This window comes from Stomoxys calcitrans, chromosome 5 (genome assembly GCF_963082655.1).
Source record: "Stomoxys calcitrans chromosome 5, idStoCalc2.1, whole genome shotgun sequence".
NCBI lineage: Eukaryota > Metazoa > Arthropoda > Insecta > Diptera > Muscidae > Stomoxys > Stomoxys calcitrans.
In genome coordinates, this window is record NC_081556.1 from 5,571,970 (window position 1) to 5,599,231 (window position 27,262).

Below are 27,262 nucleotides of genomic sequence, written 5' to 3' on the forward strand. Positions count from 1 at the left end.
TACTCTGTCAGCATCCGTAATAGGTCATTTATGGTGGTCACCCATAGGAGTGGCGATAAAACGCCCCCCTGTGGCGTGCCCTGTGTCACTTTCTCCCTTATATTTATGCCATGGGACACACAATTTATCCGACTGTTCCTTAGCATATGGTTTATCCAGCCTCTAAGGACCGGGTCCACCCGGTATTGGTCTAAGGATTGCATCAGTGTGTCGGTCCGCACATTGTTAAAAGCCTCTCGATGTCAATGCATACCGCCAGTGTGTACGTTTTGGCATCGAATGATTCTTCTACTTTATGCACAACGTAATCTGCAATGTATTACCCTTAAAGCATTGTCGGATATGTTCTTGGTTTCTCTTTCCATTTGACTCTTGAATGTCGTTCACAATGTCGCTTAAATTGTCATGCACGATATTCTTGACTACTACATGAAAAGGTCATCAACGATTTGTATGCTATATGTCTTCAACGATTTAACATTGTCATGTACCCTTCTTTTAAGATGTTTTGACGACGCGGCCTGCTGGGATAAGAACAATAACAAACACACACACCACGAAAAATGGTGCGAAGTAGTAGCTGTGTTTTATTTTAGTACCAAATAGCAAAATGTACTTAAATTTGTTTGAAAACGACATCTATCCAGGGGCTCAACTCTCTTTTTATGAAAACACAAAATGAATGTTTTTTTCCTGAATCTTGGGTAAACACAATAAAAAAAACATGTTGTCACCATGTTTTCATATGAAAACAAAAATGTAAATATTTTTTTCATTTCATAAAACGAGAATTGAGCCCCAGGGTAACGATGTTCTGGATAAATTATCAGTGCACAAACAGACTTGCTGTTTCAGTTCGCCCCAATATTGGGGAACAATGCAAAATTTATTGATGACTAAGGACCATGACAGACGCCAGCGAAAAAACAGATGATAGATCATCATGATAATTTGTTGTGGCGTTGTCAATTTAATCAATGTAACATAGGGTAATTCTACAAAATGCTGCAGATGGCGCTGTTAAAATATTCTTGTTGTCTGGAGTTGTTCGCTGTTGAAGTGGCTTCAACACTTGCACTGAAAACTGTTTTTTTTTGCGTTTTAATTTTGTTCTTCACGGCTTGTCTATACAGTAATAAAACAAAACACAGCAAGCAATCACATAAAACCAGAGTTGCACTTTTCACCGATTTTGACAGATAGTGCACTCATAATTTTGTTGTTTGGCAACTGCTCCCACCTGTAAATTAGAACTGGCAAACTATCGATAATCGTAACATTCAATATTTTCGATAGTTTTAATAATAAATATCGATACTATCGTTAATTTCCCATCATCTACATTTCAAACGAAAATGAGAAGTAAAAATCTGGAGATCGATTTTATATATTTCAACTATTTTCAATTTTTGTGTGTTTGTTTTTTTTAGCATTTTACAATGTTTGTTTCTCTGAAGCCTAATTTATCGGCCGTTATCGAAATGAGAAATCTCTCAGTATAAACGTTAATGACAAAATTAATGGGCTAGAAGAAAGGGATAGGGAAACAAAAACTTAATTTCCTGCTCTCGCTTTATTTAATTCCAAAAATTGTGTGCAGTTTTTCCAACCTATTCCAGTTTCATTCACTCATCATCGAGCTATCGATAATAAAGTTATCAACTTTTAGATGTGTTTAGGACCCATTTAATTGCAGCATTTTGCAAAGTAATCGTGTTTGTTCAGTAATCGGTTAATCGTTTGATGTGTGATGTGTGACACTGTCAAGCATCTATAAGCGTCATTTATCAACTTTAGTTTTCCGGAAAAAGTGGCATATATTCCAAAAACAAAAAGATTGTACTATTTACCATATCTCCAACCTACTCTAAAGCATATCACAAGAACGCATAAGTAGGACGTTAAATAGTTCCCATAAAATAAGTAAGTAAATGTTATTGGAAAATATAGTGTGGGAAAAGTTTTGAAGTTTTGTTCCAGAATGAACGAAAAGATACATAGGGAAAAATTCAATTGATTGTAGAGATTAGTTTATTGAGTTTAGAGTTTCATATTTTATAGATTGCAAATGTTAGAAATAATTTTTCCCTTACGATTTCTCAATAGATTTTATAGATAAAGAATTTTTGTTTTGTAATTTGAGGTTATGTGTGTATGTATGTATGTATGTAGTTTGGCCAGAGATGAAAGGTGACTTTCACCTTATATTGTGCGTGGCAAATTGTAAATTATAAAATTGAATTGCAATCCTGTTTTTTTTTAGGCAATGGCCGATTCTGATGATGAGTACGATCGCAAACGCCGCGATAAATTTCGCGGTGAACGTAGCTCTGGTGACAGTTACCGTTCGGAACGCCGTGATGATCGCCGAGGGGGTGGTGGGGGAGCCGGTGGCCGTGACGATTGGCAAGAGCGGTAAGTTGATATGGCAAATCTTGCAGTTACGTGTGTACGAAACATTTTTATGCTTATAATTTAGAGGTAATCCATTTAGAGGAGGAGCTGGTGGTCGTCCCAGGCCCGATTACCGCGATTATCGTGGAGCAAGAGATCGTTATGGTTCGCCAGACCGAGAAATGCCGCCAGCAAAACGAATGAGGCCCGCATGGGGCGATGATTTGCGAGCTAATCACAGATATGGACGTAAGCTAAAAATTGGCATTTGGATTTGCTTATGTCCAGCATAGAGTTTAATGAGAAATTTTTTTGTTTATAGCCTACGACCCCTATTTATTGCATGCCTGGAACGAACATTATGCAGCTCACAGTTTACATAGCGCCTATGGTGGAGCTATGGCCCATGGTGCTCATGCCCGCGAAACGGCAGCAAACAGCGACCTACAAACTCAACCAGCCATGATGACATTAAAGCAATTCTTAGACACCCAGGACGATGGCATTTCCGATACCGAAGTTCTGCGCAAATATAATGAGTACAAATTGGAATTTAAGCGTCAGCAACTGAACGAATTCTTTGTGGCCCACAAGGATGAGGAGTGGTAAGTGTGTTTTTCATGGAATTGCAAATCGCACATTGTATGTATAATTCCACACCTATGGCAATTTAAAAACAATCAAACACTTATTTCATTTTGTTTAACGCTATACATCTCTTCAACTGTATGTGCCACTGTATGTTTACAAAAGTTTTTCTCTACAGCTATTTTAAGAATGGCGTCCTTAGGGGAGCCACGCCAACCGCCTTAGTAACTTTAGGACGGTAAGCACACAACACAATGCCATATGCCATAGAGTTGTGGGTGCTGCACATTGATTTTCTCCACATTCGATCACTGAATGAATGATGCGATCATTTGATTCGGCATTTTTTTGTTTTGTTTTGCACCTGGCGAGCAATGCCAGAGTGTGTTTAAATACCTTTTATTTAAATCGCGTTTACATTAAACCCGTCACTAATTGAATCTTAACGAAATATATAAACGCAAAGCCATGATCTAAATCATAGCTAGCAGTAAGGTAAGATTTCGCAAACAATCTCAAACTCAAACTAAAACTAAAAAAATAGATCAAAAAACCAAATTCCTAAATTGTTGCATAAGCAGGCAGGATGCCGTTAAAGTGAAACAGCAGAACAGAACATCCAAACCGCCAACGATTTTACATATATAGGTCTCATTGCAAATTCACAAGGAGAGATCAAAATGTTACAAACCGAGAGGAATTTTAAAACCATTTTTCGATTGTCGTCAAAACAGCAGCTTGGGTTATATACGTCAAAGCTAATTTATTTACTTTTTTGTACTCTCTTTCTTCAGGTTCAAAAATAAATATCACCCTCTGGATAGTGTCAAACGTAAAGATGAACAACTAAACTTTCTCAAGGTAAGGCTTTTTGTTTGACAACGATTGTATGAAAAGCATTAACATGTTGTAATGCTTCCTATTCATTACAGAAACGTGTGGAAGTTTTCGAGGAGCTACTGCAAAACGGCATGATACAGAAAGTCTCTGTTGACACTATACAGACTGATGCATTGCTACGGGTCTTGGACACAGTGGTTATTAAGTTGGAGGGTGGCACCGAGGAAGATCTGAAAATTTTGGATGAAAAGCCCAAAGAGCCCTCATATCCAGAGCGCATTTTCGAGAAGAAGAATGACAATGACGATGATGTTATCATAACATCTGTCGAAAAGAAGGCCGCCAATGATGGCGATGAACCAAAGTGTGTATCTCCCAAACCAATTAGACGTAAAAGTGGTTCAGACAATGAAGAAAACTGGGACGATGACACCGAAAATAAGCCCAAGCCAGCCAGTGAGGAAAAGAAAAAGAAATCCCTTAAACGAAAGCGCACAAGCTCAGATTCGTCTTCATCGTCGTCATCAGACTCGGATTCTTCAAGTTCTTCATCTAGTAGCGAGGATGAGGCAGACGACAAAGAAGTAAAAAGCAAATATGATCTGGAAGATGTAAAGAATGAGTCAAAAGAGGAAGAAGATGAAGAGGATAAGAAGAGCTCAAAGGAAGAGGCAGAAGCAGATGATGCCGAGAAGTTGAAGTCTGCAGAAGACGATAAAATAGAAGAGGTGAAAAAGATGTCAGACAATGAACAAGAACCGGAGAAACTAATTGAAAATGGCAATGGTGATATGGAGAAAAATGCGGAAAGCGTAGAAAAAGCCAATGGTGAAAATTTAGAAGAAGGTGAAAAAATGACCGAAGACAAACCTATGGAAGATGAAGAAGAAACAGACAAGAAGTCCCAAGAAAAGACAGACGAGAAAGAGGATGAGGACGAGGAGAAGAAGGAAGCGGTAACGGAGCTCGATGCCGAAGAAGAGAAAAAGGAAATAGACGACCAACCCGAGACTATCGATTTAGACAAAGTCAAGGATGGTCCCCAGGCAAGAGCATTGCATAGAACCTCTTCCATATTTTTGCGCAATCTGGCTCCCTCCATTACGAAGAGTGAAATTGAAGCCGTCTGCCAGAAATTCGATGGTTTTCTTAGGGTTGCCATAGCCGATCCTTTGGTGGAACGTCGTTGGTATCGCCGTGGATGGGTAACATTCAAACGTGATGTTAACATCAAGGAAATCTGCTGGAATCTAAATAATACACGATTGCGAGATTGTGAAATGGGAGCCATTGTCAACAGAGATTTGAGCCGTCGTGTCAGGCCGGTGAATGGCATGACAGCCCATAAGACTGTAATAAGGGCCGATATTAAGTTATGTGCAAAAATTGCCATGAATCTTGATGAAAAGTTTAAGCTATGGGTAAGTAAGCAATTGATAATGAGCACGTTTTTAAGCGAAAAATTTGTAAGTGGCAAAATCATAATTTCATTGAACTCATCGAAATTTTGCCAGTTATGCACCAATATTAGATATTCGACTTTCTAGATTTCATTTTCCCTTTCACTTCTGGAAACAAATATTTATCGCAGGAATGGAGTGATAAATTGTCTAAATCTTAATCATAGGATTTCTTAAATAAAACCACATACGTATTTCATCACAAGGAATTTATTTAAATTTCTTTTGTAAAAAATTTATTAAGTTTTTTTAACTTTATTTTTGCGTTATATTTTTAATTTTTGTATAATTTTCTTTTCTATATAATTTCTAAATAATTTTCCATGATTTGCTTAATTTTTTCTTATTTTTCTTATTTTTTTTAATTATTTTTTTTATAATTATTTTTTAATAACTTTTTTTTTATTTTTTATTTTTTGTTTTTTAATTATTTTTTTATTTTTTCTAAATTATTTTTTTTTTATATATTTAGTTTTTTTTTTATTTTAATTTTTTTTTTATTTTAATTTTTTTTTATATATTTTTTTACTTATTCTTTTTTTTGTTTCTTTTTTAATTTTTTTATTTATTGTTCTTTTTTATTTTTTTTTATTTGTTTTTGGTTTTTTTGTTTAATTGCCTTGTTTACAAATTTTTTTTTAATTTTTGTGTTCTTAACGTGTCTATTTTTAATTTTTGTTTTTTTATAGGTTTTTTTTTTAATTGTTTCACTTTAATTTTTTTTTTAATTTTATCTTTTTTACTCTTATTTATTTTTTTTTATTTAATATTAATTAATTTTTTTTTGATTTTTGTTTAGTTTTTCATTATTTTTTTTATTTATTTTTTTATTTGTTTTGAATTGTTTTTTGTTTCATTACCTTTTTTACATTATTCTTTTTTAATCGTTATTTCTTATTTTTTTGATGGTATTTTCTTTTTCTAATTTTTCATTCTTTCTACTCATTTTTTATTTTTTCTACCCCTTTTTTAATCTTTTTATTTTTTTGTATTTTATAATCATTTTTATTTTTTTTTTGTTACTTTACTAAAATGGTTTTTTATTTTCTTAGTTTTTTGTTATAATCTTAAAACAATCAAATTTTTTTTATTTGTCTTTTTAAATTTGTAATTGTTTTTTTTTATAATTACTTTAAATTATTTTATTTTTATTTATTTTTTAATATTGTTTTATTTTTTTTTTTTGATTTTTATTTATTTTTTTAATTTTTATTTATTTTTTAATATTGTTTTATTTTTTTTTTTGATTTTTATTTATTTTTTTAATTTTTATTTATTTTTTTTAATTTTTATTTATTTAAATTTTTTTTTTAAATTTTTTATTTATTTTTAATTTTTATTTATTTTTTTTAATTTTTATTTTTTTTTAATTTTTTTAATTTTTTTTTTTAATTTTTTGTTTTAATTTTTTTTTTAAATTTTTTTTTTAATTTTTTTTTTAATTTTTATATATTTTTAATTTTTATTTGTTTCTAATTTCTATTTTTTTCATTATTTTAATTTTAATTTTTATTTTTTTTCAACTTTTTATTTTTTTTAATTTTAATTTTTATTTATATTTTTTTTTTAATTTTTATTTTTTTTTTATTTTTATTTTTATTTTTTTTTAATTTTTATTTTTTTTTTTAATTTTTATTTTTTTTTTTAATTTTTATTTTTATTTTTTTTTTAAATTTTTATTTTTTTTTTTAATTTTTATTTTTTTTTTAATTTTTATTTTGTTTTTAATTTTAATTATTTATCTACGTTTCCATTTATTTAATTTTATATTTATTTTTTATCTATTTTTTTTATTTTTATATTTTTTTTTATTTTTATATATTTTTTTTATTTTTATTTTTATATATATTTATTTTTTATTTTTTATATATGTATTTATATTCATATTGGATTATTTATTTCTGTATTTATGTTTTTGAATTATTTATTTCTATATTTGCTTTTAATTTTTGTTTAATTTTTCCTCTTGTTTTTTTTATGATTTATTTTGTTTTAATATATATTTATTAATTTCTTTGTTTTGTTTGGTTTGCTCCACTCGGCATAGCTATGAGTACCACAAAGGCTAGAACTCTGGCTCCCATCTGTGTGGTCTTCTTTGTTATCAAAAGAAGCTTAGATGGGAGCTGCCGGGAACGTCCACAGGTTCCGGATAGTGCAATGCTCCGTACGGAGTACCTGAAACGTGAGTCGCGTACAATCAGCGGTATCGAGCGGAGATTCTCAGTGAGATGCCGGTAGGCACTGGCTCTTGCACAAATACTGAGTGCCTATGATGCTCGATATGACAAGGCGAGCTATTGGCCATTTTAGATAACCAATGGCTAACATGTTCCCGGGGCGATCGGTCCCTTGCACCGGAACGAGCTTGCTCACCTACAGTGGCTTGACAATGATCGTCATTTTATATTTTTTTAATTTTTTTATAGTTTTTACCATTGATTTATTACTTTATTTATATACCTATTTTGTTTATTTTTTATTTACTTATATTTGTTTTTATATATTTAATTATTTATGTTCTATTTATTTATTTATTTTAATCCATTTAATATTTTTTTTTATCTCGAATCGTTTTTTATTGGATATATTTCCTATGCAAACCGAACCAAACCTCAGATTTATTAATGTTTCGAGTCCCAAAAGACTTAATTAAAGCCAAAGTTTTTCCACTTTATGTTATTTGAAGAATACTTAAAACATCCACACCAAATGCAATCTCGATTGTTTCCTAAGAAGCTAAAGTTTTCATATAAATAATTAATTTTCATTTTCAAGTTGCAATCATAAACTTTCCTTTCTGCTGTTGAAACTTTTCCAACTTAAATTTTTTTTGCGTTAGGTTTTCTCTTTTTCGTTTTTAGTTTGTACTTGTTTTTTAAAAGCTGTGCTTTATTCTTTTGTAGCAATCTTCAAATTCTGCTGAAACCAAGAGTGATGCCGAAAATAGACATGCCAATGACTCCAGTGCGGGTGTTGATGTAAACAACACTTCGAGTTCCTCCTCGTATGGCTTCAAAACCAACAACCCCGTATTGCAAAACATTACCGATTTTCTCATTGAAGAGGCTTCTGCTGAGGAGGAAGAGCTTTTGGGCATTTCGGGCGAGAATAAGGAGACCGAAGGCGAAGCCATTGAAAGGGATCCCCAATTGATATCGGTCTTGGATAACTTGATTTTGTATTTGCGAATAGTGCATTCGGTGGATTTCTATAATCATTGCGAATATCCCTATGAGGATGAAATGCCCAATCGTTGTGGTATTATACATGCACGAGGGCCTCCGCCTTCGAAGGTCTCACAGAACGATATGCAAGATTATATAAAGAATTTCGAAAGTAAAATGCAAACATTTTTGGCCAAGACCACCACCATAGAGCTAGAGGAATTGAAAAATCTGGGAGCCAAGGATGCCGAAAACGAAGTGGAGAAATTCATACAAGCCAATACACAAGAATTGGCCAAGGACAAATGGTTGTGTCCGTTGTCGGGCAAAAAATTCAAAGGGCCCGAATTTATACGCAAGCATATATTTAACAAACACGGCGAGAAGGTGGAGGAGGTGCGCAAAGAGGTGGAGTTCTTCAATAACTATTTGAAGGATCCCAAGAGACCTCAGCTACCAGAACATCCTGGTAATACAAAACGAACAACATCCGAATCCAGTGGAGGCTACAGAGCACCTGTATATCCACCGGCGGCCTACGCACCCCCCTATGCAGCCTACGCCCCTCCCCTAATGATACCAGGACGTGGCCGTGGCTTTGGTGGACCCGGACGAAGGTATATATAGTCTATTTTTGTTTTGTTGTTTTTCTTGAGTATAAAAAAGTAACTTGAAGTAAACCAAACCCTATAATTATTAACTCCTTAGTCGTTTTGCCTTATTTTTCATTTATATTAAAAACAAACGAAAAAAAAAATGATTTTCTTTGCTTTGCTTTTTTGCGCTATACATTTGGTTGTTGTATTTTTATTTTTTGTTATTGCTTTTGATGTGTTTTTTTTTGTTTTGTTTTTATTTTACTACCCCCTTTCTCTACAACTATTCTTTTGTGTGTAAACTTCTTTTACAGAGAATTACCCATAGAACATCAACGTCGTATTATCGGCTATCACGATTTGGATGCTCCCGCCAATTTCGATATGTTTGAATAAACAAGAAAAGAAAGAAAGAGCGAAAGAAAACCACGATCACTTCACATACTGCTTGTAATGATCGATGTTAAGGCTAAAAGTTGACCTCTTTGTTTTCTATTTTTATATGCTAAAATATCGAACCGTATCAAAACTGTGCAGTGGTGTTCTTCGTCTTCATTGTTTTGGTTGTGTCGTTTTTTTTTTCGTATCTCGTTTAATTTTGTTTATTATTTGTGCATATACACCCATCCACCGCCCAACCGCCCGCCCACCCAAAACGACTAGCAACACCTTTACCTCTAGCTATCTAAACATCTATTGTCTATTCAATTGAACGTTCTACTAGTGCGTGTGTGTGTGTGTGTGGTTGTGTGTATATAAACTTGTGTTTCTGTAAGACATTTTTGTTTTAGTTAAAAATTTTGTAATTAATTTAACTATTAGTTAAATGACAAACACCAAACCAATTATAAGCGTACATACATGCATACATACATACATACATACTACTACTACTACTCTGTTACATGCATACTTTTGTATAAATATATTTTTCCCTCATAAATAAATTTAATAAATTTATTGAACCATGACATTTTTCTACACAATCTTTTTGTTTACAGACCCGGTCAAGAGTTTCGTCAAATAATACAGTACCGAGACTTGGATGCCCCTCAAGATCCCATTGACATGTTCAATTAAAAAGAAATAATAACAATAAAAATAAATCACATACACCCAAAAACAAACAAACAAACAAAGAAACAAACTTGCTAATACACGTCATACATCAGTGTATTTTTACTAATACAAGTCCCCGCCCTCTTTGACTACAACCCCCCCTTTAAATACATAGACATACTTCTATGTGGGAAGAAAGGTGTTTTTAATTTTGATTATACTCAGCGGTTAGGCTAACATAAAAACGCGTCATGCCTACGCTGTTCAAAATATCCCGCGTCCATCTACTTCCTGCTCTCGAAACACCACATGATGTTGTATTTATTATAATGGCTAGTTGTAGCCCTCCTCTTCTTCTACTACGGATTCTTGTCAATAACGAGTTTAAAATGTATTTTTTTTTTATTTTATTTTTTTTAAATTTATTTTATATAAGTAGTGTTATAACGAAACAATACAAACAAATACATGATAATTATGATAATATAATTATAATAAAATATATGTGTAGAAGTTTGAACCCCCATAAAAAAACAGCAGCACCACGCTCCAAAGCAGCACTAGTTTCTCTCACCATCATGGTCTCAAGAACACATATTCTCTATATAGAATTTGACATTTTTCATGGCCCTCAGTATGTGATCGTTCAATTTGTTGCCGGCAACTCCATCCAGTTCCTTTTCCAATACATCCTCGGCTTTCTCCAGCACATTCTTGGCATTGGTAAAGGCTTCCATGGCTTTGGCCTTATCATTATCCAATATGCGTCGACCCTGTTCCATGTAGACCGAATGCATTTCGTGAAAAATGATGGCCACATAGATGGCCAGACGTATGGTGGCTGGATCCAGCTTCTGACACGTGTCATAGAGATCTTCACACATTTTTAGTTTTTTCTGCAGCTGTCCACTGGAGAGTTGTTCGGCTTTGTAACCCATTTCATTGCCATACAACTGTATGAGACAATGTTTCAAACTGAAGATGTGATAATGATTGGGATGCAGGAACGTGCTGAGTTTCTCGATAAGACCCTCGACTTGTTTCACTGTGGGTCGGCGCGACATCAGGGTCTTTACCTCCTCCGTCATTTGTGTTAGCAGATAGCTTACCTGAAATTTAGAGGAAAAAAATGTATAAAACCAGTAAGGAAGGGCAAAAGTCGGGCGATGCCGACTGTATAATACCCTACACCTGCCCTAAAAGTACAATGTGGGAGCTACAATATCATACCCTGTACAACAGAAGTGGTGTAGGGTATAATAAGACGAAAGGTAAGATAACACTGTAGGATGTTTTATGTGGCAGCAAATCCATATGTGAAGGAGTCTAACCCAATCAATTATCAGCCCTATTTTGAATAACAATTCCCTGGGAGTTTTTTCCCTACTCCCTTTTCCCCTATTCTTAATGGTATTTTCTGGCTGCTTGATCAGCAGTTATCCAAATCACTATGTTGCTGGATAGGAAACCACAGCTCTGAGACGTTGGACGGGATCTTCATGATCTAAAGCAAAATATAGGGTAGACTTAAACAAAAGTCATGAGCATAGAGTAGAGTAAACTACCCCGGTAAACCGGAGTCAACATGCTAGATGTTTGTCCCGCTTGTAACCACGACCACACTACACCGGGCCGAACTTTGGATATATATGTAACCCACCTTTCGTCATAATCCCGGAAAAGTGCATGATTTATGCCCCCATAGCAGCTACATCGAAAAATGGTCCTATTTGTACCAAATTCGATACGGACATTGAGTGGTCTTATAAGTACAAGTCATTGTTCAATTTTGTAGAACAAAATATTTTTTTTTGTTGGTAGCTATATCCAAATATAAACCGATCTGAACCACATATGACACGGATGTCGAGAAGCCTAACATAACATGTGCCTTTAGGAGGCCAAAACTTTAAATCGTGAGATCGGTCTGTATGACAGCTATATCCTAATATGGACCGATCTGGGCCAAATTAAAGAGGGATGTCGAAGGGCCTAACACAACTCACTGTCCCAAATTTCGGCGACATCAGACAATAAAAGCGCCTTTTATGGGTCCAAAACCATAAATCGAGTGATCGTTCTATATGGCATCTATATCCAGATCTGAACTGATCTGGGTCACATTGTAGAAATATGTTGAAGACCCTAAAACAACTCAAATTTCGGAGAAATCGGACAATAAATGCGCCTTTTATGGTCCAAAAAATCAAGAGATCGGTCTGTAGACAGTTATATCCAAATCTGGACCGATCTTGGCCAAATTACAGAAAGATGTCGAGGGACCTAACACAACATACTGTGCCAAATTTCGGCGAAATTGGACAATAAATGCGCCTTTTATGGACCTAAGACTTTTAATCGAGAGATCGGTCTATATGGCAGCTGTATCCAAATCTGGATCGATCTGAGTCAAATTGAAGATGGATGTCGAAGGGCCTAACACAACTCACTGTCCCAAATTTTGGCAAAATCGGATAATAATAATGCGCCTTTAATGGGCCCAATACCTTTAATAGGCGGATCGGTCTATATGGGGGCTATATCAAGATATAGTCCGATATAGCTCATATTCGAACTTGACCTGCTTATGGACAAAAAAAAAAAAATCTGTGCAAAGTTCCAGCTCAATATCTCTATTTTTAAAGACTCTAGTGTGATTTCAACAGACAGACGGTCAGACGGACGGACATGGCTAGATCGTCTTAGATTTTTACGACGATCTAGGGTCGAAAATGGTTATTTCGATGTGTTGCAAACGGAATGACAAAATGAATATACCCCCTCCTTCGGTGGTGGGTATAAAAAGACACAACACACTGCTACCGCAACCTAACATATCGACAGAGCTGAGAATTATCATGAGAAGTCGGCAAAGAAAGTGGAGAAATGACCCATCAAAAGAAAAATATATTGCCATGCTTTGTCTAGAACCCCCAAAGTAGGACCCACAAACACCGGATGAAAGACATGGAATCTACCGGAAAACATAGAACAAAATAAAAAGTTATTGCAAAATACAAATCATGCAGAAAACAAGAAGAGCTACAAGCAATACTATGCATGTTTTCTTTTTCACATTACAAATGATAAGAAAATTATCAAAATCTTACTAAGGCAGAGCAGAGTGCAATATAGGTATATGAAATATTAATATAATTAATAAACACATATAATACATATGTACATATGTATATGTAAGTATGTACTATTACGTGTTAAGAACAAAAAACCCCCGCCTTTGTCTCTCACATTTATCTCACAACCTCTCACACTCTCTTTACAAAACGAAAAACAATAGCGGTTCTTGCTCTCTCGTGAGAAATTAACCGAAATCAATTAATGTGTGGGGGAAATTAAGTTGACAACTTCTCACCAGTGAAAAGAGGTTAAAAGAATGTTGGTTTCAAGACGGTTTGAGAAGTTTTTCGCAACTAGTTTGGTGGTTTTCCATGGCTGAGGCATACCATGGTAGTAGGTTCAAGTGAGTCTGTAGACCTCTTCTTCTGACTCTACAAATATAAAACTATCTCCCGCCAGCTTATTATTTACCTGTTCACCATTTATGATCATGGGACATTTGTTACATATCCAGTCGGTGTTTTTATCCAATGGATCCTTGGGCAGCTGTATTCCTCCTTCACATTTTTTATTGGCATCACCCGCACACTTCAGGGCACTGAAGTATGTGCCCAATTCGGTGGGATCACAACAACGTTCACATTTGCAACGGAAATGTTTGGTTATCTGCAGATGCTCATGCCGCATATGTGTGGCCCACAGCATATTTGTGTACATGATTTTTATGTGTTCACCTGCGGCAATGTCACGACCTGCTATTACCGAGATGCCGAATTCATTGCACTCGTTAAATTGGAAATAAGCATTGGGCAAGCACGAGTGCTCCATCATGCAAGCGGTAAAGAATACACCGCTGAGTTCCAGGCCGGTAGAGAGGCTGATCACCATATAATTGGTCTCGATTATTCCACAGATGCGTCGGAGGATGGTGGCATCGTATTGTGCGAGCAGTTTCTCTTTGGTCTTCTCTTCAAGCTTTTTGAGAGGTTCCAAAAAGTTTTTCAGTAAATAGGTGACGACACGTTTCTCGGCGTCTCTGCGATAAAAAACAAAAATTTATAAAAAAAGAGATGAAGAGAGATAGAGGCATCATTCGAGACAGGTATGTAAGTATGTGCATGCATACATCGTCCGTCGTATTGTATTTGCTTATCTAGCCAACAATCCGTATTATTATTATTACTGTTCTTATTACTACTTATGTCATTACATACTCATGCAAGTCGGATCCTTTGCGCTCCTCCTCATGACTCTGCATCTCCATGAGTTTCTTCCACTTCTTGGGATTTCGTTTTTGCAGCAGCAAACACTTGAACACCAGCAGGGCATCCGGCCGGTAGTAGTCTGTCATGGCTTTCAAATCACCTGTATTTTTTGGACTTGGGCCCAATTTCAAAATGTCGCACTCTATGCCACCATGGGTGTTGGGATTGGCAATGTCTTCGCAGTGGGGCGAACAGCAGGGCCATTGGCATCTGCAGGGACAAAAGGTGGCGCACGGGGGGAAGATTAAATGTCTCGATGCGTTTTTTGTGCATTATATAACTTACTTTGAACAACCGAAACCGCCGATGCGACATGGAGTGTAGCAGCCGACACAGGGCATGACTGGAACTTCTTGTTCGCGGTCCGACAGGAACCACTTGGGGCCCACCACCAAAGGTGCCTCTTCGAATATAACATTGCCGGCTTGTATGTCTCGCGTAACCAAGAGATGGCGGCCCAAAATTGCGTCACTTTCGATTTTATATGGACTTTCACACTCAATTTTGTGCTCCTTCCAATGTTCACGCTGATGATCTTTGCCACAATACTTAACAGACTTGCAGGCGGAACAAGTCAATGTTGCGGGCACTTGGCACACTGCACAGCAGTCCTTTTTATTGCCGGAAGAAGACATTGCAACAACTTTGTGGGGATTTTCGAGATTTCACCTACTTCCAAAGGTGTTCAATTTATTAGGTGATCAAATGAAATATTAACTTTAATATGTACGTATTTCCGTCCGTCCGCCTATCTGTTGGAGAGCAGTCTTTGTATTCACTTAAGTTTTATATGTTAGATATATTTTTAGACCAACCAACAGATGATATATACGCACACTTGTGATCTAAACCGTTTAATAAATTCAAATGATCTCGTTTGAAGATCACACTCCTACAGAGAAACTTTTTCGGCAGTTTGGCTATTGCTGCTGCTCGCTGTCTCGACAGCAGGCCAGAAGGCATGCGCCGTGAGATGAGATGCATGAGTTTTGCTCTTCAGCAGGAAGCATACGTACGAATGTTTGTGCCAATGCTGATGCTGATGCCGATGCTGTGTGTGAATGTATGTCGATGTGAGTGTACAAAAAATGGGAAGAAAACAAAAACATCATCTCCCGATTTTGCCTAGCTACACACAAACGTACCCACATACTATATTTACACAGGAAAAAGCCTACCTACTTAATTCACTAATTAATTACACACACGTACTAACTAAACTAGTTTCTTAATTCTATGCTGTTTTGCTTCAAAAGGTAAGGATGTTGTTCCAGGATTTGCTTTTGTTCGCGCATATTTCTCACAACACCTGGCAGATTCCATGCTTGCCTTAGGAGAGCACCCTCCACAGTAAACTTGCCGTGACGTATGCATCTCAACGCTGTGCAATGCGCCACACTACGCAATTCAATGCCTATTTCATGTATTAGGGTTGCTAAATAATCCTCAGTTTCATTAATGGCATGAATTTCCAGAGTAAAATGGGGCCGTTGAAAGTCGATAAGTTTTATGCCATAGATAACAGGTTGTGTATTGTTTGCCGGCCTTATAAGGCCTTTGCAGGCGATTTCATAGGCGGCCTGTGACTGCAAATCTACTCCACATAGTTCAAACATTTTGCGTTGATGCGAGGCTTGCAGGGAGGACGCTAAGCTGCTCAGTCTGTCTGGGTGTACATGGCGGTAATTGGCTTTTAGCGTGATAAGAGAATTGGGTAAATGGTTTTCAGTGGCTACACCCAGTTTGCCGGTGACATGGTAGGCACGTACAGGACGATTGCGTTGTATACGCATGGACTGTTTCAGACCTTTGTTAATACCGAATACTAAGAAACATAGCCAAGGGGTTAGCAAAATACTCTGTGTAGTATTTGAAAACTTAGGACTTACATAAAACTCCACTGGTATGCTGACCCAGGCTAGCTACAGTAGCACAACGTATATCTTCCATTTCATATAGCGGTCCTGTACTGAGAACATGTTCTGCCAAATTCAATGAATGAACTTTGCGCAGCAGTGGATCTGCAGCACCGCCTGTTTCCAATAAAGGAACTTGGTGCAACTGGGGCTCATTATTGGCACGAAGTTCATTCAGATCTGTAATGAATAATGAATTGAATTGCATCAGAGAAGTGGGCCTACTTGATGGAATACAAACCTTTGCAAATGTTGTTTAGAATAGCCGCTTTCACATGCTTCACTTTCATGCCTTGTGGTTTGTATACATTTATAATGCCATTGAGGTTGCGGAATATGACAGAGGCGTCTTGGATCTTCCTTAAGGAGGACATTTCTTGCCGGTATTATAGTGGGTTATGCCAAAAGAAAATCCAAAACACCCTGAGCTGTGTTGAATTGCCATAGTAGCAGCTGTTGCTCAATGGGTGTGTTTAATAAGCATAAGAGAGAGAGAGAGAGTGCCGCTTTGATATAAAAACACAAACACGTCGCTGGCGCCAAACGTTAGGCAAGGGAAACTAGATATGGATGAGAAGATATTAAAAGGAATTTTATGTTAAAATGAAGCTGTATAGATGTGTCCTATTCAATTTTTAATATCGTTTTGTCAAAATTTTTATTATTAATGTCCTTTTATATAGGTTTAGTCCTCAATTTAAATTTGGCTCTTATAATGCGCTTTGTATGTCGCTGTCGTTTTTATTGTGCTATACGCACTCTTGCGGCATTTGAGTTTATTCTCTTGACCGACCACGTTTTTTCTCTGTTTATTTTCTTTGTATTTTTCATTTCCAAAAATGAAGTGGACCACAGCAAATTTAAAAAATCCCAGCTTTACAGCAAATCATGAAATATATGTGGGCACAAAAACTGGCACTTTTAAAAGTAAGTTCTCTCCTATGAAAATAATGTACAACTTTTATTTGTTTTTTCTGTTTTCAGAGTTGCTGCCTGCTTACGAGCAAAATCCCTTCAAGCAAACCAATTTGCAAAATCTACGAGAACTAGACACAGATTCCCAAATAACAGCTCTTGGTTTTAGCAATGAAAACAAATCAGAGATTCTCATTGGTCGAGCCAAGTCCATGGCCCAAGTGCATTCAGTGCGCACCGATCAAATTCAATACACCATTGATTTCGAGGAGTCTCCCATAGTGGGTTTGGCACGTTTTGAAAATCGTGTGGTGGCGGGTTTTGGAAATGGCCACATGCGTTGCTTGGCACTAAACGAGGAAGGTGATATAGACGCAGATCAGCCTAAACTCATTCTAGATAAAGTTGGTGATCATATGGACCACTTGAGGCAGTGTCCCAGTAATCCTAATATTGTGGCCATAGGAGGCAAAGGAAGACAAAATAATTTAAAAGTTTTTGATATGGCTGTTGAGGGAAAACAATTATTCTCTTCCAAAAATTTACCCAATGATTATTTGCAACTTGAAGTGCCTGTATGGGATAGTGATGTGGGTTTCTTTGATTCCCCTCATACATTGGCCACATGTTCGCGATATGGCTATGTAAGGGTTTACGATACACGAAAGCAACGAAGACCGGTTCAGTGTTACTCCACCGAAGATCAAATGAGTTTTACTACATTGGCAGCAAATGGTAACTATATTTACACCGGAACCACAACAGGGGCCATGAAGGTATGTTTAGGAATTTTTGCTTAATTTTTGTTTAATAATGACTTTAATTTTTTTTCGTAGGCCTTCGACATAAGGCGCATGAAAACCTTTGTCCACACTTATAAAGGTTTTACTGGGGGTATTAGCGATGTCTATCTCTATGCTACGGGCAAATTTTTAGCCTCGGCCTGTTTGGATAGATATGTACGCATTCATCATGTGGACTCCTGTGTTCTTATGTACCAGTGCTATGTGAAATCAAAAGCCACACGTATTCTTATACGTGAGTCTATGGAAAATCCCAATGGCGATGATGAAGAACAGGAATTAGAGGAATCAGATAACAAAAAGAAAAACAAAAGCAATAAGAAAAAACCATCTGAGGTAGTATCCGAAGATGAAGAATATGAGGATATGTTTGAAAACATGCAGACTATTTGGTAAGCAAAAGGATATGTAAATTTTTTTAAGGGAATCCTTATCCGTTTTTTTTCTTAAACTAACCCTTACAGTGACAATGAAGTTGATGGCGCTGGTGATGATCAAGCTGACAATGATTCTAACACAGACTCAGCTGAAAATGATACCACGGAAAGCAAAGCTAAGGCTGGCTCAAAAAGAAAAACTAGTTTAAAATCTGGCAAAAATAAAAAGAAAAAGAATTGACCAAGCTGTTGTTCAAAACCCTGAAACATGAGCTTTTTAGAATTAGGACTTAAGTCAAACAAATGTATCCAACTTTCACAGGATGGGCAAAGCAAGTTTGTTTTTTTCATTCAAGCAATTCCAAATTCAAAATTCAACAATCAAAAAGTATAGCCATGGGCAGAGTTAAAGGTATGTACCAATAAGGAAAATTGTCGAAAAAAAAAATAAAAATATATAGGACTTGCTTAGCCATCATCAATGCCAATGTGGAAAAGTTATTTTGTTATTTTTTCTTTAGTTTATTTGCCTTAATTTTATTTTGTGGATGACATGTTGGATTTTTTTATTTTTAATTATGAACCTGTCTCCCTTCCCATTCATTTTATTTTTATTAGTCCATAATTAACAATGAGAGGACCCACACTGGGTACTTATTTTTCTTTTACCATGGCCCCACATTTATTTTGATTTATTTTTAAGGGCATCGTATTGCAACAATTACTCCAAGGTTATGAGACACTAACTAAGGAATGTTGTGTCATTTAGCCAATTAATGTGAAGGGATAACAACCAGCTACAATGGGAAAAAAGTAATTTTTCTTGTTTCCTGTATCTTTTGTTTTCTCTTATTCGTAATAACGCACAATAGTTGAATTTATTAGGGTGTAATGAGTGTTGTGAAGTTGAAAAGCTAGCTACAATTCTAAAAGGGTGAAATAATGTTGGAGCCTTAACGAACTGTAAGTTCATAGAAGTTATGTTGGGAAATAGTTCATAAATTTTGTATCGAAAGTTGGGTAAAATGTAGCAGTAACCTTTGGAAAAACAAATTGAGGCAACAATTTCTGTATTTTTTGAGTTTGTTTCGCTCTTATTAGATGTCTCTACAAGAGTTCTTGTGTAGCCGAACAAAAATTAAAAAAACAAAAAGAAATTGCGGCTTCCAGCGACTCAAGAAGTCAAATCGGGAGATCGGTTTATATGGCAGCTATATCAGGTTCGTAACCGATTTGGACCGTACATACCACAGTTGTTGGAAGGACAAAAATTGCGGCTTCCAGCGGCTCAAGAACTCAAATCGGGAGATCGGTTTATATAAAAGCTATATCAGGTTATAGACCGATTTGAACCCTACTTGGCACGGTTGTTAAGAGTCATAACAGAACATCGTATGCAAAATTTCAGCCAAATCGGATGAAAATTGAGGCATCCAGTGGCTCATTAAGTCAAATGAGGTTATAAACAGATTTAAACCGTTCTTGGCACATTTGTTGGAAGTCAAAATAAAATACCATGTGCAAAATTTCAGCCAAATCAGACAAAAATTTCGTCTTCCAGGGGCTCAAGAAATCAAATCGAGAGATCGGTTTATGTGGGAGCTATATCAGGTTCTTCACCGATGTGGACCGTACTTGGCGCAGTTGTTGAAAGTCATAGTAGAACACTATGTGCAAAATTTCAGCCAAATCGGACAAATATTGTGGCTTCCAGGGGCTCAAGAAGTCAAATCAGGAGATCGGTTTATATGGGAGCTATATCCAAATCTGAACCGATATGGCTTATTTGCAATCCCCAACGACCTTCATCAATATAAAGTATCTGTGCGAAATTTCAAGCGTCTAGCTCTACGCGTTCGACCGCTATCGTGATTTCGACAGACGGACGGAGGGTCAGAAATGGCTAGTTCGAATCAGAATTTCGAGACGATCAAGAATATATATACTTTATGGGGTCCCAGATCAATATTTCGAGGTGTTACAAACGGAATGACAAGATTAGTGTACCCCCATCCTATGGTGGTAGGTATAAAAATAATATACTTCCAAGCCACCGCATCCCAGAGGTTAGCATGTTCGCCTATGACGCTAAACGCTTGGGTTCAAATCTTGGCGAGAACAAAGAAAATGTTTAGCGTTAGTTATCCCCTCCTAATGCTGGCGACATTTGTTATATACTTTGCAATGCTAGATCTCCCCAAAGAGGTGTCACACTGCGGCACTACGTTTGGACTCGACTTTAAAAAGGAGGCCCCTTATCGTTGAGCTTTACCCTTCTACCTTAATGGAATGTTAGTGGGCAAATTTGCATTTCCAATGCCTAGTCTTGTGCAGGCTTCTTTTAGATATTTTCAAAGTTGAAAGAAATTTATTCTCTGTCTTAGTCTTATACACATATACATATATGGCACATTCCTAGAAAGTATTCCCTGCAATATTAACAGGATCGCAATTAGGCTTTGATAACAACTATTTAACACTTCACTTCACTTATATCTTCTTCAAATTCCCACCCAATGTGAATGTGTTTCTACTTTTGACCACAAATACTCATTACATTTGAGGTTGCAATGACATAAACAACAACAACAACTACAATAAAAAGAAAGCATAACCATTGTTGTGAAACTAAATTGTACATATTACGACTTTGGTGTACCTTGGCTTGCTCTGAAATCAATGTGGTAGTGTGAGAGACATATAGAGTGAGAGCGAGAGAGTGAGAATGGCTATTTGATGTAACATAAATACATATGTGTGAAAAATACTTAAGGCTCTGCCACACACTGACATTAAAGAGGGTTATCAAAGGAAATGGAGTCATGACATGCATAATTTTTTATCATAAATATAACAAAATAGGGGGTAATAATAGTCTATTGTGTCCTCATCCTTAATTTTGTGGATAGGGTCAGTTAAATATCCGGATCTGGAAAATCTGTAAATCAGATGCTTTGGGTGGTGTAGGGTTGCCAAACTTACGAGGCAGCTGCGGGTTATTCTTATGATACTATGCCTGATATGCCGCTTTTTGGAAAAGACGACAAAGAGGGTAAATAGTATCAGATAAATCACTTTACTATGGGGAATCTCTTTCACTTGAGGGGCTTGGACATCATATCCCAATATTTCTTTAATGCAAAAAATTCGCGATCCAAAGTAGAGCGACGTGTTGGCAATGTCATCAAAAATCGTATCAAAGCCTAGTTGTTGTATTTGTAGTTGTTGTATTCATTCCAAGATTACTCTGACCCGGCTACCGTCTTCAGATCTGCAAATGCAAATTTTCCCGTGAAAATTCCATTAAGGAACAGGGACAAACTTCTCATATATCAATGGGTGCTGTTCAAGTCAAGTTAAGGTTCAATGATAGGGGACCTCCTTTTTATAGCCGAGTCCGAACAGCGAAGTTTTTACATGGCGTAGCACCTCACAAATATCGTCAGCAATATCCCCTAATATTGCTGACCCGCTGAAATTTTTTTGGCGTTCTCGCCAGGATTCGAGCCCAGACGTTTGCGTCATAGGCGAATATGCTAGCCTCTGAGCTGCGAAGGCCTCCCTCGTCTGCAGATCTTGCTTCAGGAATCTGACAGCTTGAATTGGAGCGGCCCATCGAGATTCTGCGGTCCGTTAGTTGATTTTTCCAGTCATGTAATTAGGGGATTGGTTTCATGAGGTACTGTGTTTCATGCAGGACAGATTTTGGGGATGAAATCGTCTTAATTTGAGCAACATGAGTTTAGTTTGTTACATTATTCGGATCTTAATTGGGCCAGAGAAGTTCTGGGTTTACCAGCTCTTATCCCATCACATGCAATTTGTTGTGGGCGTCCGCCAAGGACAATATTTGACTGATACTATAAAGTCGAGTTGGTTATACCATCCTGATGAATATCCTGCAAGCATTTTCTGTATGAGGAGGTTGTCAGGTGATCGGTGATGTGTTGTTGGATCGCGACCCTAAACCTCCAGATACTGCTTCTGTTATGCCTCGGAGTTCATTGAGTTGGAAATTTCAGATGATTCTCATGGTGGGAGTTCAGGAGATACTGTTTAGAGAGAAACCCTCTATTGTCTTCAACTTAAAGGATCTTGGTTTCCTTATGTAGATAGATGGTCAATGTAGGTCGTCGGTAGGCATCTCGTGATGGTCCTTAGGACTGTGTTTTGACAGGTCTGTAGGTTATAGCTTATTTTCTGATGAACGCTCACATTAATATGTGTGTTCCGACGCGGGATAACTGAAGAACACACGGATGGGAACTCTGATCTACGATATGTGTGGTGCTCATCGTGGTTGTTGTTGTAGCCACATGTCTATATGTGGAGGTAGCGATCTTCGTCATGCTCCTATAGGTGAGCATGCTTGTTCCGGTCCAAAGAACCGATTACCGCGGGAATATGATGGCAATTGGTTATTTAAAGGCTCCAATGACACGCCTTGTCAAATCGATCATGCTGGGCATTTAGTATTTATGCCAGAGACGGTGATGCTCAGCTTCTGAATGAGACTCTGCGCTCGATACTCCCTGCCTTCAGTAGGAGCTCATATTGCCCATTTTCCTGCCATAGTTATCTATAAAAGTATCCAAAGACAGGCTGAGGACCTTTGTTAGATATTTGACTCCCTGTATATCCAGATTATTTAGCATCATTATAGAAAATTTGTCGTGGCCCAACGCTTTGGACGAGAAAATTTCGTCAAAATTTCATTTCTATAGGACATTTTGTCAAAATTTCATTTCTATAGCAAATTTTCTCAAAATTTCATTTCTATAGGAAATTTTGTCAAAATTTCATTTCTATAGGAAATTTTGTCAAAATTTCATTTCTTTGGAAAATTTTGTCAAAATTTCATTTCTATAGAAAATTTTGTCAAAAATTCATTTCTTTGGAAAATTTTGTCAAAATTTCATTTCTATAGGAAATTTTGTCAAAATTTCATTTCTATAGGAAATTTTGTCAAAATTTCATTTCTATAGGAAATTTTGTCAAAATTTCATTTCTATAGGAAATTTTGTCAAAATTTCATTTCTATAGGAAATTTTGTCAAAATTTCATTTCTATAGGAAATTTTGTCAAAATTTCATTTCTATAGGAAATTTTGTCAAAATTTCATTTCTATAGGAAATTTTGTCAAAATTTCATTTCTATAGGAAATTTTGTCAAAATTTCATTTCTATAGGAAATTTTGTCAAAATTTCATTTCTATAGGAAATTTTGTCAAAATTTCATTTCTGTAGGAAATTTTGTCAAAATTTCATTTCTATAGGAAATTTTGTCAAAATTTCATTTCTATAGCAAATTTTTTCAAAATTTTATTTCTCTGGGAAATTTTGTTCGGAAATTTTGTCAAAATTTCATTTCGTTCGGAAATTTTGTCAAAATTTAATTTTTATAGGAAATTTTATCAAAATTTCATTTTTATAGGAAATTTTGTCAAAATTTCATTTCTATAGGAAATTTTGTCAAAATTTCATTTCTATAGGAAATTTTGTCAAAATTTCATTTCTATAGGAAATTTTGTCAAAATTTCATTTCTATAGGAAATTTTGTCAAAATTTCATTTCTATAGGAAATTTTGTCAAAATTTCATTTCTATAGGAAATTTTGTCAAAATTTCATTTCTATAGGAAATTTTGTCAAAATTTCATTTCTTTGGGAATGTTGTCAAAAATTCATTTCTTTAGGAAATTTTGCCAACATTTCATTTCTTTGGGAAATTTTGTCAAAATCTAATTTTTATAGGAAATTTTATCAAAATTTAATTTTTATAGGATATTTTGTCAAAATTCCATTTCTTAGGAAAATTGTCAAAATTTCATTTTTTTGGGACATTTTGGCAAAATTTCATTTCTTTGGCAAATTTTGTCAATATTTCATTTCTTTCGGAAATTTTGTCAAAATTTCATTTCTATAGGAAATTTTGTCAAAATTTCATTTCTATAGGAAATTTTGTCAAAATTTCATTTCTATAGGAAATTTTGTCAAAATTTCATTTCTATAGGAAATTTTGTCAAAATTTCATTTCTATAGGAAATTTTGTCAAAATTTCATTTCTTTGGGAATGTTGTCAAAATTTCATTTCCTTGGGAAATTTTGCCAAAATTTCATTTCTTTGGGAAATTTTGCCAAAATTTCATTTTTTTGGGAAATTTTGTCAACATTTTATTTCTTTGGGAAATTTTGTCCAAATTTTATTTCTTTGTGAAATTTTGTCAAAATTTCATTCCTTTGGGAAATTTTGTTAAAATTTAATTTCTTTGGGAAATTTTGTCAAAATTTCATTTCTTTGGGAAATTTTGTCAAAATTTTATTTCTTTGGGAAATTTGTCAAAATTTTATTTCTTTGGGAAATTTGTCAACATTTCATTTCTATGGGAAATTTGTTAACATTTCATTTCTATAGGACATTTTGTCTAAATTGAATAGAACTTGCAATTGTTTGAATTGTTGGTAGCTTGGAGTTATGCTACCTTCTTTAATGTCCATCCATGCTAAATGTATTCAAAATTATTTGCCTTATTGTGTGAATTCTGTGGTTAACCAAAAATCTCTCTGCTAATCGTTGGTAAATTTGGTTTGAATGGCAACAAAATGAATTCATGGCAATAATTTATAGGATAGTAAGGCACAGGCTAGAGTCAGGATATATTAATTCTTGGCCAGTTGATTATTCTTATTTATTAATGTGCGTATGTGTTCCATTGTGACTAATTGTATTTATGCGTTCTTTGACATAATAATGAATAGAAATTTGTTGGGAAATGAGCCTAACTAAAGATGTAATGTAATATAGCATTTATTTTAAACAAGTTATTTAGTATCCAAATTGCAGTATCCAATACTATTTGTGTGCATGACGCAAAAGTGTTGCACAGACATTTCCTTAAAAGAAAGTAACACATTTAACAAGGACAATTGTTACAATTTACACAATTATGACCATGATAAGAGTCAATTCATAGATTTTAATAATTCAATTTAAAATTTAATTTCTTTAGAATATATATTTTTTGGAATATTATCATATCGGTTCAGATTGAGATATAGATCCCATATAAACCGATCTCCCGATTTGAGTTCTTGAGCCCCTGGAAATAGCAACTTTTGTCCGATTTGTTTGAAATTTTGCACATAGAGTTCTGTAACAACTTCCAACAGCTGTGCCAAGTATGATCAGAATCGGTTTATAAACAGATGTATCCCCCATATGAACCGATCTCCCCGATTTGATTTCTTGAGCCCGTAGAAGCCTCAAGTTTCATTCGATTTGGCTGAAATTTGGAACAAACTCTTGTATTATGATTTCCAACAGCTGTGCCAAGTATGATCAGAATCGGTCTATAAACAGATATAGCCCCCATATGAACCGATCCCCCGATTTGACTTCTTGAGCCCCCAGAGGCCTCAATTTTCATCCGGTTTGGCTGACATTTGGAACAAAGACTTGTGTTGTGACTTCCAACATCCATGCCAAGTATGATCCGAATCGATTTATAAACAGATCTAGCACCCATATAAACCTTCTTCTTGAGCACTTAGAAGCCTAAATTTTCTTCCGATTTCGCTGACATTTGGGACAAAGATTTGCTTCCAACATCCATGTCAAGTATGATCCGAATCGGTCTATAACCTGATACAGACCCCATATAAACCGATCCCTGGTTTTGACTTCTTGATCCCTTATAAGCGTCAATTTTCATCCGATTTGAATTAAATTTAGAACAAACATTTGTATTATGACTTCCAACATGCATGTCAAGTATGATCCGAATCGGTCTATAAACAGATATAGCCCCCATATAAACCGATCCCCCGATTTGACTCCTTGAGCCCTTAGAAGTCTCAATTTTCATCCGATTTGGGCGAAATTTGGAACAAAGACTTGAGTTATGACTTCCAACATCCATGCCAAGTATGATCCGAAAAGGTCTATGAACAGATATAGCCCCCATATAAACCGATCCCTCGATTTGACTTCTTGAGACCTCAGAAGTCTCAAATTTCATCCGGTTTGGCCGAAATGTGGAACAAAGACTTGAGTTATGGTTTCCAAGATGCCAGGTATTAATCGAATCGGTCTATAAATAAATATAGCCCCCATATAAACCGATCCCCGGATTTGACTTCTATAAAGTGACAGACAGATTTTCTTTATAAAACTGTCAAATAAACCTATTTTAGGGACTCATTAAATTTTTTGAATACGCCCAAAATGGTTTGATTTATTACAAATCACAAATGTAATATATTTGTCTATTATGCATATAAATTTTTTTTTCATTTTCTTTGTTTTGGTGCATTACGGGTATGTTTTAGCTTAAATATAAAATTGTTTTTTTTGTTAGTTTTTATCTCTAAATCATTAATATTAAATTTTTAATTTAAACTTGTTTCATTCGCTTAATCCATTTCATAACATATGCCCCCAGGGACACCTGAGCGTATTAGTTATATAAAAATTCCATATTCACCATACGCTTGGTGCGAACCTAAACACGGTCTCAAAAAAGAGACACAAACACAAAACAAAAACAAAACCACAAATTGCATTTCATTTCTAAATAACGATATGGCCCTTTTAAGCATCCTACCTCAAAAATCACCCCCAAACCCTATCTGTACAACATGTGTTTATGAGCTTAATTAACATAAATTTCCCATATTAAAGCTTTTGTCTATTTTAGATCAAATCAATTGAATCGCTTGCTGTTGAGTGCCACCACAATAATGTCCCCTTAACCTCACAACGAGGCCAGAATAATTCATTCTCAGCTAACCACTTACTATGCCCCCAT

The 27,262-nt window shown here is 35.5% G+C and overlaps 5 protein-coding genes across 8 annotated transcripts in view; 3 read left to right on the forward strand and 2 right to left on the reverse strand.

Annotated features, from left to right (window-relative positions):
* LOC106094686 (synaptojanin-1) overlaps window positions 1-2,352 on the forward strand; it is a 78,500-nt gene extending 76,148 nt beyond the window's left edge. Inside the window, exon 6 of the mRNA XM_013261930.2 lies at window positions 2,264-2,352. The gene's annotated coding sequence lies outside the window, so the exon portion shown is untranslated. The remainder of the gene's footprint in view (window positions 1-2,263) is intronic.
* Window positions 1,745-10,608, forward strand: LOC106094703 (serrate RNA effector molecule homolog). 4 transcript variants are annotated; one of them, XR_001222611.2, is made up of 9 exons: window positions 1,745-1,923; window positions 2,264-2,415; window positions 2,480-2,643; window positions 2,717-2,999; window positions 3,777-3,843; window positions 3,915-5,243; window positions 8,189-9,066; window positions 9,360-9,495; window positions 10,047-10,137. XR_001222611.2 is itself a non-coding variant. In XM_013261952.2 (8 exons), exons 2-8 carry the CDS (start codon window positions 2,267-2,269, stop codon window positions 10,123-10,125), a joined length of 2,949 nt encoding a protein of 982 aa, XP_013117406.2. In that variant the 5' UTR covers window positions 1,745-1,923; window positions 2,264-2,266; the 3' UTR covers window positions 10,126-10,608. The 4 variants fall into 4 exon arrangements, 2 of the variants coding, with proteins under 2 accessions (XP_013117406.2, XP_013117395.2); XM_013261952.2 differs by lacking the exon at window positions 9,360-9,495 and having other exon boundaries at window positions 10,047-10,608; XM_013261941.2 differs by lacking the exon at window positions 10,047-10,137 and having other exon boundaries at window positions 9,360-10,022.
* On the reverse strand, window positions 10,586-15,351 carry LOC106094756 (SET domain-containing protein SmydA-8). Its single transcript, XM_013261995.2, has 4 exons — window positions 14,733-15,351; window positions 14,397-14,657; window positions 13,654-14,218; window positions 10,586-11,213 (listed from the first exon to the last, which is right to left on the reverse strand). Exons 1-4 carry the CDS (start codon window positions 15,080-15,082, stop codon window positions 10,689-10,691), a joined length of 1,701 nt encoding a protein of 566 aa, XP_013117449.2. The 5' UTR covers window positions 15,083-15,351; the 3' UTR covers window positions 10,586-10,688.
* A 209-nt stretch (window positions 15,352-15,560) lies between these two features.
* Window positions 15,561-16,809, reverse strand: LOC106094802 (pseudouridylate synthase TRUB2, mitochondrial). Its single transcript, XM_013262043.2, has 3 exons — window positions 16,605-16,809; window positions 16,337-16,543; window positions 15,561-16,272 (listed from the first exon to the last, which is right to left on the reverse strand). The coding sequence occupies exons 1-3, from the start codon at window positions 16,735-16,737 to the stop codon at window positions 15,668-15,670; spliced, it is 945 nt and encodes a 314-aa protein (XP_013117497.2). The 5' UTR covers window positions 16,738-16,809; the 3' UTR covers window positions 15,561-15,667.
* Window positions 16,810-17,138: 329 nt separating this feature from the next.
* On the forward strand, window positions 17,139-18,725 carry LOC106094775 (WD repeat-containing protein 74). The gene is made up of 4 exons (XM_013262017.2): window positions 17,139-17,290; window positions 17,348-18,054; window positions 18,115-18,473; window positions 18,546-18,725. Exons 1-4 carry the CDS (start codon window positions 17,203-17,205, stop codon window positions 18,697-18,699), a joined length of 1,308 nt encoding a protein of 435 aa, XP_013117471.2. The 5' UTR covers window positions 17,139-17,202; the 3' UTR covers window positions 18,700-18,725.
* The last annotated feature ends 8,537 nt before the right edge of the window (window positions 18,726-27,262 follow it).